General features: G+C 33.8%; 1 protein-coding gene across 2 annotated transcripts in view; it reads left to right on the top strand.

Annotated features, from left to right (window-relative positions):
- Positions 1-5,189: 5,189 nt before the first annotated feature.
- Positions 5,190-12,082, top strand: part of LOC118188927 (uncharacterized) — a 187,308-nt gene continuing 180,415 nt past the window's right edge. For both annotated transcript variants that reach the window (XM_085807305.1, XM_085807298.1), the window contains exon 1: positions 5,190-5,343. In XM_085807305.1, the coding sequence (XP_085663431.1) occupies positions 5,301-5,343 (43 nt within the window). In that variant the 5' untranslated portion in view covers positions 5,190-5,300. The remainder of the gene's footprint in view (positions 5,344-12,082) is intronic.

Raw genomic sequence — 12,082 nt, 5'->3', positions numbered from 1 at the left:
AATGAAGAAATATTAATGTTTGGGTAAGGACAAATGTAAAAAAAATATATAAATAAAATAAATAAATAAAAATATTTTAAAATATTTTTTAAAAAATTCGACAAATAACAAAATCTAACCTTCATATGTATAATAACAGTTTTATATATAGTGAGTCTAACAGTATTTATCTAAGAATATTTAATATCAATTTATTGCAGTAAATATTTAATAATATTTAATATCAGTGTATTGTTGTTATAAACAGAATATTTATGCCGTAAAAGGAAATCTTTCAAATAGTTTAAGCCGTCACGTGCAAAATTTCAAAACGTCTCCTTTAGGCCATGACACGCTATCAAGCCATTTGTACTGCTACTTGGTAAATACGAGTATTTCATTTCCAAGTAGTATATAAGCCAGTTTGGTCCGTTTCTAAAATACTGTCATTTGATACGACAAAAGAGTTTTTAAATTTAACTTTAAAACTGTGATTGTACTGTTTAACAAACTGAGAAATTTAAGAGCGATAAACACATTTCTTAAAGAATAAACTCATAACTTTAATTTTTAATTATATATCTATATGATACAATGTAAATTAAATTTGAACTATAAGATATCTAACAAATAATTTTCATGAACATTTGCAACTTCATTGCAATTAATAAAAAATGTTTTTGATGCCACATATTACGTATCTTGATACTGTGACGGATTTTGTATTTATTTAGCTATCTGTAATTAAAATTGTTTCATATCTCCGTGCAATGCAGCACGAGATTATTTGAAGAGAAAGCTACGCCAGAAAAGTTAAAATACAAGAGCACGCGCATTTAACATTTAATAAATAGATATCTCATAATTCTATACTCTTTTGCTTTCCAGAAACCACAAGAAAACAAAAATTGTTAGAATGTTCTCGTGCACGATTAAAAAGCTTTAAAAAGTCGGATTAAAACATATCAGTTCAGTTGTTTACGAAGTTTTTATTGCGGATTGTCGCGAATTCGCGGTGAGATCAGATTAGTTTTCTCTGTTTTGAATTGAGTTCTATTTAGCGTTTTAGTAGTTTAAAATATAAATATTGAAAAACTTAGTAAACAACTGAACTGAGATGCTTTAATCCGGCTTTTTAAATCGTGCACAAGAAGAGTATAACAATTTTTATTTTCTCGACGTTTCTGGAAAGCAAAACACTACAATTACGAGATATCTATTTATTGAAATGTCAAATGCGGGTGCTCCTGTATTGTAACTATTCCAGCTTAGCTTTCTCTTCAAATAAGTCTCGTGCTGCATTGCACGGGGATATAAAGCAATTTTAATTACAAATAGCCAAATAAATACAAAATCAGCTCCGCAATTCCAGCACTTTGGTTTCTTGTCACTCCTTTTCTGTCTCATGGCATTTAATTGTATGTTTAAATCATCTGCCTTATTTTCCGTGCTCCGTGGTGTCTGCAGTTCCTCCGTATGTGGCCTTCAAATGCAGTTCCAGCACTTTAGACTTGGATTCTTTCCATTTCAAATCCGTCTCAAGGCACTGATTGGTCTTGCAAATAGTCTGTTTGATTTTTCGTGCCTTGGGTTGTTCTGCAGTTCCTTCGTACGTGGCCTTCACCACCGTATTTCCAACACTTTAGAGTAAGTTTCTTCTCACTCCTTTCCCGTATCAAAGCATTGGTTTGTCTGGTTAAATCACCTAAATGAGCCATCCTTTGATCCACTGGCTTGTGGATTCTGCACATTTCTGACTGGGTAGCGATCTTTGCGAGTTGCTTGCTGGGCAGCCTCGAATTTCATGGCGTACACTAGAGCGCTTTTTAAGTCTTTGATATCCGCCATTCGTAGAGCCTTTTGTAAATCCGAATCCCGAATGCCATCAATGAAATACTGCAGGGAGAGTATTCCCCTCGTTTCTCTCGAGGCGAGAATAAAAGGTAACTCCATAAAGGCGAGGTGAGACAGCCTTTCAACATCCGTGGCGAGCTCCTGTAGTGTTTCCGCGGGCTTCTGTTGACAGGATTTTAATTGAAACCTACTGTAGTCTTTCAAACATGTCTCCCCAAAGCGCTCGGATAGAGCTTCGAAATCTAGCCTTTGGTTTTCTGGGAAAGTTTGAAGAACATCTGCTGCGTCTGCTCTCTTCTCTCAGAGAAGCGGCGAGGTGACAGGTCTTAGCTTGGGAATCCCATCCGTTCGCTTTCGCCATTATTGAAAATTGCGTCTTATACACTTGCCAAGAGGTCTTCCCATCACATGTGGATAACTTCAGGGAGGGACGAGCAGGATATAGGCAAAAATTTTAAACTATCAGAATTGCTCCCTGCCGTCGCTACGAATTTCTTTAGGGTATAAAATCTTTGGCGACTGAAGAAACCTTGTCATCAATTTGTTGTTCGGTTTGGTGTTGGACGGCAAAAACCCTTCCATCGATTCTTTGTTCCACAACAGAAAATCTATCTTCTATTTGTTCTTTGCCAGAAGAAACTCAGTAATCGATTTGCTGTTCCACGGCCAAAACTCTCTCTTCTATTTGTTCTTTGACAGAAGAAACATTTTCTTCAGTTTTTAAAACTTTATTTTCAACAACGTCTATTATGCGTTACATAGCCTCAAATTTATTTTCTACTATGCAAGTAATTTCTCTTTCATCACTTCTTGTCCTGCTTCAAACTTTCTTGACCAGATTTCATCTCTTTTTGGCTGGCTTCCATTAGCGCTTTAACAGAGTTGACGGCCTCTTCCATCTTTTCTTGGCAAATGCAGTCATCAATTGCCTGAATTGTTCTTCCATCGCTCTTGTAACTGGCGTTCAATACTCCACTTCTGACAACAAAAAGTGTTGCGTGCGTACGACTTCGTAATGGATTGAATGCACAAGTCGATAAAAGTGGATAAAATTTATTATTACTCCAAGAAATAAAACAAAATGCTGAAATTTCGTCAGAGATATTCGTGCAATATCGCAATATTTTTGAGGAAATTTCAGCATTTTGTTTTATTTCTCGGGATAATAATAAGTTTTATTATCGACTTGTACATTTAATCCATTACGCACCCGTACGCATGCAGCAGTACAAAGTCACTTCATTTTATACTGATACTTCTAATATTTAGATTTCACTTTTGGACTTAATTGTGGAAGAGAAGAAATCATAGACTTTTCAAAGGATCCCAGCCCATGTGAGCATCGAGAGGAATGAGCAAGCTGACTCTCTCGTCAACGAAGCCAGAACAATCGAACCCACCATCCTGTCCACCACAATTTCTGATGCTAATGCTGTCACAAAGTGAAGGCTTTTTGGCCATCCCCGGCCGAAACTTTCAATACCTGAGTTACACTGTACCCAAGATGTCACAATCACAATCGCAAGACTAAGAACGGGGCGCCTGAGGGGCATGAAGATCCTGCCTGATGGAACCAGGGTATACACGGAGTGCATGCACTGCCTGAACACAAAGCTGGATCCCGGACATCTCGTGGCCTGTCCTGGTGTCGCAGCGGCCCTCTTCCAAACTGACAATGACTGGACCAGAGACATTCTTTTCACGGACAGAGTCGAGGACGTGGCCAGAGCAGTGCTTCATGCCTTTGGCCCTATTCGATTTCTTGTCCCTAATCCTTGCTATGTTTTTTTTTCTCTCTCTCTCTTTAGCACTTGTCCTGGACACGACAACAACAACAAGAATATTTTAAGATTTCAACTATCAAAACTTCACATGGTTTTTTTAAAGCTAATTTTAATAGTTGGCTTATTTTTCATAAATAAGTGTTAGGTGCAGTGGATGAATATGCCGATTTCCTATGAAACTTTATTTTTATGAATTTCTTTAATCTATGGGTGCAACTGGGAATTAGAGAACCCAGTCGCCAAATCCCGGTGGTGACGAATTATTGTCCACCACCTTTTAGTTCGGGCGCCGCTTGTAGACGCAACAGTTTTTTTTTTTTTTTTTTTTTTTTTTTTTTTTTTTAAATTCTGGAGATGTGAAAAATGTGAAATGCCCTCGCCGGGACTCGAACCTGGACCTCTCGAATACGCGGCGTATGTGCTTCCAATTATACCACGAAAGGACGAGAAAAGGAGCGAGAAAATTATAGGTGAACTGTGTGTCTATAGTTTCGATATCTGGCTGGCCAGACGTCGAACGAAAGGCTTGAAGTAAGGAAACATGCTTTGCTGGTTAAGACAGATATATTTAATTTTTTTATTATATAATTCTTTCAAGGGAATCAAAACAGCCTGTAAAAATGTCTTAAAGCTACATGCCATGTAATAATTAACAGGACAGTATAATTATTTATTAATTATGTTTTCACGAAATTTTAGGGAGTTTTTCTAAGATATCACGAGCAGAGGATTGTTTTCGCGAATATCAAATTAACTCGCGAATTCTATCATTTTAAAAATTTTCATTATGGCTGTTAAAATATTTTATATTTAAATACTTTTTACCGCACGTTTTGTTAGAATTTCCGCAAAAATGCACTGCGAAGTAATACAGTTTCAATATCTAAAGTAGACCTTCCAATTAATCTTACGTTTTGCTTCACTTTTGGAATACAGAGAAAAAAGTTTTCCGAAGTAATATTGAGTCTTATCTTCAGTACTTGAAAAAACTCCGATTTTATGTTTCCCATTTGCATCAATTCATTTGCTCAGCTTTTGAATCCATGAAACAGGAAGTTCTTTCGATTAAAGTAATGGAAGATTCCGTCCATAAGCAGACGATATTTTATGAGAAGCTAGTTGCGATACCATTGTAATAAATGCTGCCATTTATTATGTGGCAGTTTTAAAAAAAAAATTTTTTTTTAAAATTAGTTCTGAAATTTAGTAGACGGACTGTGCATAAATTTAAGGTCTTGTGTTTCCCAAAACAGTAACATTTGGAAGCTGTTTGGAACATAACATAACGTAAAGTAAAGGTCCAGAGTCAGAAAATCTCTCCCCAAATCTGCGTTACTCAGAAACCCTACTCACAAGTTATATCGCAGTTTCCAGAAAACAAAACTCATTAAGAGGTGAAGATAACACATATTTTTAAAATTAAATTCCTGATATGGACAGCTACACGAGAGTGAATTTCAGTGAATAATTCTCCCGACAGCACTTCCTTCATCATCAAGAATATCTTAACAAATACATTATCTGCTCGTCCAAATAAAGCGAACCCGAACGCTACATCAGCGCGAACAAATCGAGAAACGTACCCAAAACTGTCGCCCACGCCCGCCGCTAGGTGGCGATTACTGTCTTCAGAAAGGTGGGAAGCCGCTAGCGAAAGCCAGAGTACTCCATCCAGTGTCAACGATGCCTTCCTCCGATATGGATGTTGATAGACCGAAGAGTAGAGGTGAGTTGTATTCTTTCCTGGTCGTTCTAAGCTGTGGATTTGTTGAATATGTCAGAAATATGTGTCATAATATTTTGACATCATTTGGGAAGATATTTCTCTTAATTAAAAGCAAAGGAGAATTTAAAAAGGAATTACATTTCTAAGTTAGCCAGTCAACCAAGTGTTAACCGTGCTGTTGGTAAACACGATTATAGTTTGTTTACAAACAAATGTGGTATTTTAATCGTTTCGAATGCGAACATGCATGTTATTAGGAAAAAGTTATCGAAATTATTCATTTTTCCAATTTTATAAAATATTTCAATTATTACTTGTGGGAAATTGATTTTCTTAAAATAGTTTGCTTCAAAAAATATTATATTAGCTTCTTGAAGAAGTGTTTTGTTTCAGGTTAACGATAAAATTCCGTGCCTTTTAAATACAGCGTGTTGCCTACGACGACGCAAAAGATTTTTCAGTTTATAGTCGATATTATAAAAGTGCATTGCTCATCATTGTAAGAATGTTAATCATTTAGAAAATAATTTTACTTGGACTTCGTATCACCAATTTGCAATAAGTGTTACACCATGTAATGAGTCTCATAAATAAAACGGGTTTATAACATCCTATAGTCGTTGGCACAGGTTTATAACACCTACAATAGGTCGACCAAACAGGTTGATTTTAAAATTTCTAATTATGCTTCTACTGATTGTCGTTTACATCCAAAATAAAATCAAGTTACCCTGATTAAATTTTACAGTGACATACAGATTTCAAGCGCGTATGTCTATTATTTTATAAAATTTTGTGCAAACGGTATATAATATGTATTTTTAACGTTTACATATTATTTTCATTTAAACTATTTTAACAAACGCTGGAGCTTTAAAACTAAAATTGTTTTTTTTTTGTGTTGAGTTATAAGGTTATTTTATGAGTTAGCAACATATAATATTCTTACTTGGTAAGAGAAGCTATATATTTATATGACCTTTTTGATTAAAAAGAATGTAACGATAAATTTTTTTTTCGAGGTATTAGAGTATAATTAAAATTTTCAGACTGCATAAAATTATTAACATTAAATTTCAAGTTAATCCTAAATTAAAAATTATTCTTAAATAAATCTGAATTTAAAATTAATGCTTTTAATTTTTCGTTTGTGCAAAGAGTATTCATTTGTAATTAAATTAGGCAATCTCTAAATAGTGTGCCTAGGATCTTATGGTAAATATGTATGTAAATCTTATTTTAGTTTCCACGACTTCCTCAAATCTGTGCTCGCCAGCGTCCGAGTGATAAAGTCGCTCAACACTGGTAGTTCGGTCCGAGGTTCAAATCCCGCGAACGGGCTGGCTGCATAGGCGTTTTCGTGGTTTTACCCATGTGTAACTCCCTTAGAAAGTCCTCCACGAAAGCATCCCTCCCCTTAGGCAGATAGCCCTAGTGTGCTTTGCCATAATTAAATACACATACCTCCTCAAATCCGTATTTGTTTGAAACCTATTAGGATTCATAGATATATATATATAATGTTTTATACAATACGTATTATATATAATGTTATTATGTATAATTTTATCTATTGCGTTTTATATTTTAATAACTCTTTTTCAAATTAAACAATTAGTCTCTTATAGAAAAATAAAAAATTTCTGCTTAATAATTCTCGACAGGACATGTTTAAAAAAAAAAAAAAAAAAAAATTGCTTCAGTAAATTGCAGCATGATCCTCGAAATGAATATAGTTCTTTTTCACTTAAAATCCACAAAATATCCGAAATGTGAATAGTCTTAAAGATGACATTTGAAAGGTGAGACTTATCAATTTGTTGTTTTGTTGTTGTTTGTTTCATTTTGTTATGTTGAAATTTTGATTTAAATTCTTTTTGACTTAAAATGCACGATATATCCGAAATATAAATAGTCTTACAGATGGCATTTCAAAGATGGGACTTATTCATATTTTTTGTTTTGTTTTGTTGGAATTTATTATTTATTAGTATTATTTCATTCCGTTCTGTTGAAATGTATGCAAAATTCTATTTTTGATTTTGCATACATTTGCATCTTGACTCGTTTCCTCTGATTTCTATTATGTCTCTTATTCGATTTTCTGTTTGCTTTGATTTCGTGTGTGTGTGTGTGTGATTATGGCAAAGCCTCGAGGGCTATCTGCCTAAGGGGAGGGATGCCTTCGTGGAGGACTTTCTAAGGGAAACTGGCTCGTATACACGTTACTCATGGGGAAAACCACGAAAACGCCCATGCAGCCAGCTCGTTCGCGGGATTCGAACCTCGGACCGAACTACCAGTGTTCAGCGACTTTACCGCTCGGCCGCTGGGCTTTGATTTCGTTAAGGGTTTAAAATTAGGCAATGTTAGTTTTATCGAAAAAGTCCCTGCGTCAGGGGGTGGTGGTGGAGTTCACCTGGGTTTCTCTTCTTTGCCTAGAATATCACTGATTTTGCCGAAATGAAAGTATTAAAATATTATGAGCAAAAGCTCTTATTTTATACCTGGAATATATTTAAGAATAGTTAAGATGGACTGGACAAAATTTTAAATTTCAGATTGTTTGATTTTTTTTCTTTATATTCTTGTACAATGACAATTGTTTTTGTAAATTAGGTCCTAAGTGTATGACGAGTTTCATGCTTTTCTTTGAGATAATCAGGAATAGACTGAACATCGCCAAATTTTTACATAAATTATTAGTAAATTTTTTCACAAAGTAATAATTTGTTTACATATTAGTAATATTGCATAAAGCTTATGTATGTAAAATTAATGTAGTTTTTTATTTAAATTAGTAATTTTAAATATAATAATTTTAAATTAAAAATCATTTAAAATAAAAAGCACATTTTATTTTAAATGTCTTTTTTTATTTAAATATATTATTTTATAAAAAACATTTTATAAACCTTTGGGCCAGTAAAATGTTTATACTTTCCTAATTTGATTTCTTTTTTTCCCGAAAAATAAGGATTTAATTTGATCGCCTTTTTAAATTGAAATCTGTCTATAGATAATTTTCTGATTGTAGAAAATATTACTACGCAAATTACGAGAATGTTGCTGTTTTTATGTAAAACATTTTATGCAATATATTAAATATATATACTACAATATTAATGTTACATATAATGTAATGCTATATATAACGTATGTATAAGGTAATGTTATATACAATTTAGTTCATGATATAACAATTTCATAATTTTACATAATAAATTATAGTGATGAGCAAAACTGCTTGCCAGTGGTTTGTTGTTGTAATTGTTTATATAGTAAATGCATTGGGGATAACTGAAAAATTGTTTGACTCAACGTTGAGATCTGGAAAACCTTTCAATTACATGAATAGTTTAACGTAAATAGGCTGGTAACTTTAATGAACTTTATTTTTCTCTTACTTTTGAAACGAAAAGGTATTTAAATTATAAGGCAAGACTGCATTTTATAAATTTAGAAATAAAACTGAATACCCAAATTGCAAATTTTTAACTGTACCCCCCTCCTTATATTATAAAAGCTTATATTTGAACAAAGAAGCAGAGCATATTAAAAAAATAATAAGAACACACATACAAAAAGAATGCAATAGAATTCTGTTCATCTGAACTTTCTTGTTTTCAAGTCAGATTGCAAATCTGAAAGATTTAGGAAAAAGCCTCATTTTTTTTTACAGGTGAGGAAGTAGACTAAATTTGTATATAACATAGTTGCCCAAGAAAATCTCTATTTCAAAATTTAGGTTGGAAAAAGTCAAAAATATGATGGATGAGTGAGTAAATTTGGTTGCAGATGATTCGGAATATCAGTTTTTAAATGATATGAGATCCTCTTAACTATTCAAGAGAAACAAGATCTGTAGGAAAATGAAAATAAAACCATCTATGGAATGCGAAGCATAAGGCCTTTAATTTATATTTTATTCCGCCTCGTGCAGAGTCAGTTCTAAGAGTATTGCCATCTATCAAAGCGTAAGATTTTAAATTTATAATTCAAATGCAAACGATGTGCAACTGCTTGATAGACTGAACGATTTAAAAGCAATAAACGTAATTAAAAAAAATCTGAAAGGTTTCAGATTTTAAATTACATCTAAAGGGGCTTTTTTTAACGTTTTGTGTGCTACCTAACTATATCTGAATATCATGTTCTTCGCACTTAAACCATAAAATTCAGACCAAGAGCAATATCGCAAAATCATTTTAAAATGAGCTTATCTTTAGAATTTCCAATACACAGTCTCGCGCGCTGGAGATAAAAATGTCTTTCTGTACAACGTTGCCATTTCTCGCTTTGAAATTCTTGAGTTTGTTGATCAAAAATTCTTTTCACAAAATATGAAATCCACAATAAAACAAATTCCAAATTTAGGCTTCCAGATGCCCATACTCACAGGAGGATTCTGTTATCCAAAGTTAGATGGCTCTAGGTACCGTTGTCTTATCACAATGCGAGAAAGATATATACATTTATGCAGATTCTTCATTATTTAATTAATTTAAATATTTTAATACAAGGCGATAATATTTGGTGGGAACAACGCGTGAAAAGTGAAACAACGCTTGTAGTGAATCAACGCAAAATGCCAAAATGAGATTAATAGTCCTTCTGGGCAAATTGCCCCTTTGGACTAATAATTTAAATCTTTATTTTATATTTGAGATTTAAAATGTTGCGAAGTCTCTTTAAATTTTTGGATTGTATTACGTTACATTGCCATGCATGAATCATTCATTGACTTTGGTCATAGGTGAGATCTAATTTAAATTCACAAATTATATATATATTTTTCTGTTTTAACCAGCTTTTCTTAGCAAAGTGAGCGATTTAAATACAATAAGTGCATGTCTTACTAACCTAAAATTTTCTCTTATTTTTTAATAATATTTCTAATGCATGTAATTAAAATTTAATTCATAACATCCTGATGATAATTCTTACGAACATTTACAGCCTTGCTTTTCTTAATAAAAGACGTTCCCAACGCCCTTCATACGGTACAGAATTAATTTTTCAGTGGTAATTAAAAAATAGTCAGTTTAAACTTTTATACGAAACTTAATATATTTTAAAACAACTGAAAGCGACTGATACCTATCCTTGTGAATGTACGTTTTGGCGTAACATTTGAATTATCTGTCCATTATCCTAACTTTAGCTTATCCGAAATAAGATAGGTCCCTGGATAAACCACAGGTGCTTTATTATAAATACAATAAAATAATAAATGTCTGAAGTTGGCATTGCGCTGTTATTACTATGCCAAAATGCAACTTCAGAAAATTCCACCATCCTTAAACAGCCCCTCTAACATCCATAAAAACAATTCTCCCCAGCCACAAAATGACTGAATACGAACTAGCGTGGCGGACAGGGCAGGAGAAAATGTGACGTCACCAGACCGTCGACGGGATTCGACCATTTTAGGAAAGAGTCGAAGTTGACTCACACGTTTCCCTTCGTGAACGGCGGAGTTGTAAAAGATTTTCTGGTTTGGCGATTAGAAAAAAAAAAAAAAAAAAAAAAAAAAGAATTTCCGAAACGATTTAGGGTTAGGATGTGACTAGGAGAAGACAAAAACAAACAATCTCGTCTTCACGCCCATGATTAAGGAAAAATAAAATGTCTATGCACTTGGGAAGGCGAACACCTGGAGCCGAATATTAGTATGCTTTTGACAGACTCTCACAGAAAAAAAGAAGAAATGAACCGACTGTTTTTAAAATCAACCGCTGATAAAAAGCAGTTTTTACGATTTTAAAAATATTAAAATGATTCATCCATTCATTTTCCATAGCATAAAATAGCAGTAACAATCAAATAATACCACATCAAATATCCAGAATAATTGCGATGATAGCCTATTCTGATAAACGAAAATTCCGGATAACTGGGTTTTCTCTTTTTGCTGTAGGCCTAATTATGTACTGAATAGTAATGTAAGTGAGCGAATTTTACTTGAGACTGGACTTTTAGGAACTTTAGTTTTCTCTTACTTCTACAACGAAAATGTATTCAAATTATAAATTAAGACTGCATTTTATAAAATTTCTGTAAAAGTTTAAATTTCTCTAAAAGGACATCAATTTCGTATCTTTTGTAATACTAAGTAACACTTAAAATACACTGAAGTGTCACTGAATTAGGAATAGCTAGTCAATAACGAGTTGGGCCTCCTCTGGCCTTCATAATGACTGCCAAACGACAAAGCATAGATTCAGTAAGTTTCTGAAAGCATTCTACGGGAATGGCTTGCCAAACATTGGATAGAGCTGTCTATAATTTAGGAAGAGTCGCTAGTGTTGTGTAATGAGGTTTCGAACCTCTCTCCAAAACGTCCGAAAGATGCTCAGTAGACTTTAAGTCAGAGCTTTTAAGTAGCCAATTTATGATAGAGAAGTCAGAAGAATGCTCATCCAACCAGGCAGTAGCCAGCCGGGACATGTGAGAGGTTCAGTTATCTTGCTGAGATACTCCATTTCCGTGTGAATGACATGACAACATAAATAGATGGAGATGATCGCCCAGCAACTCTACGCACCGAATCATATTCAGGGAGATTGGTACAAAAGTACCAAAGATCCTAAACACTGCCAAGAGAAAGTATCCCAGACCATGATTAAGCCATCATGACCTTGTACAGTTCCAATCTGCCATACAGGATTCATGGCTTCATGAGTCTGACGCCATATTCTCAGCCTCCCATCGGTATTAGTCAGTCGGAATCGAGATT

The sequence above is a fragment of the Stegodyphus dumicola genome, chromosome 1, assembly GCF_044657685.1.
Source record: "Stegodyphus dumicola isolate Sdum_Otavi_A_Nest chromosome 1, ASM4465768v1".
NCBI classification, from domain to species: domain Eukaryota; kingdom Metazoa; phylum Arthropoda; class Arachnida; order Araneae; family Eresidae; genus Stegodyphus; species Stegodyphus dumicola.
The sequence above is the reverse complement of the archived record's forward strand: the minus strand, read 5'-3'. Positions and strand labels throughout refer to the sequence as shown.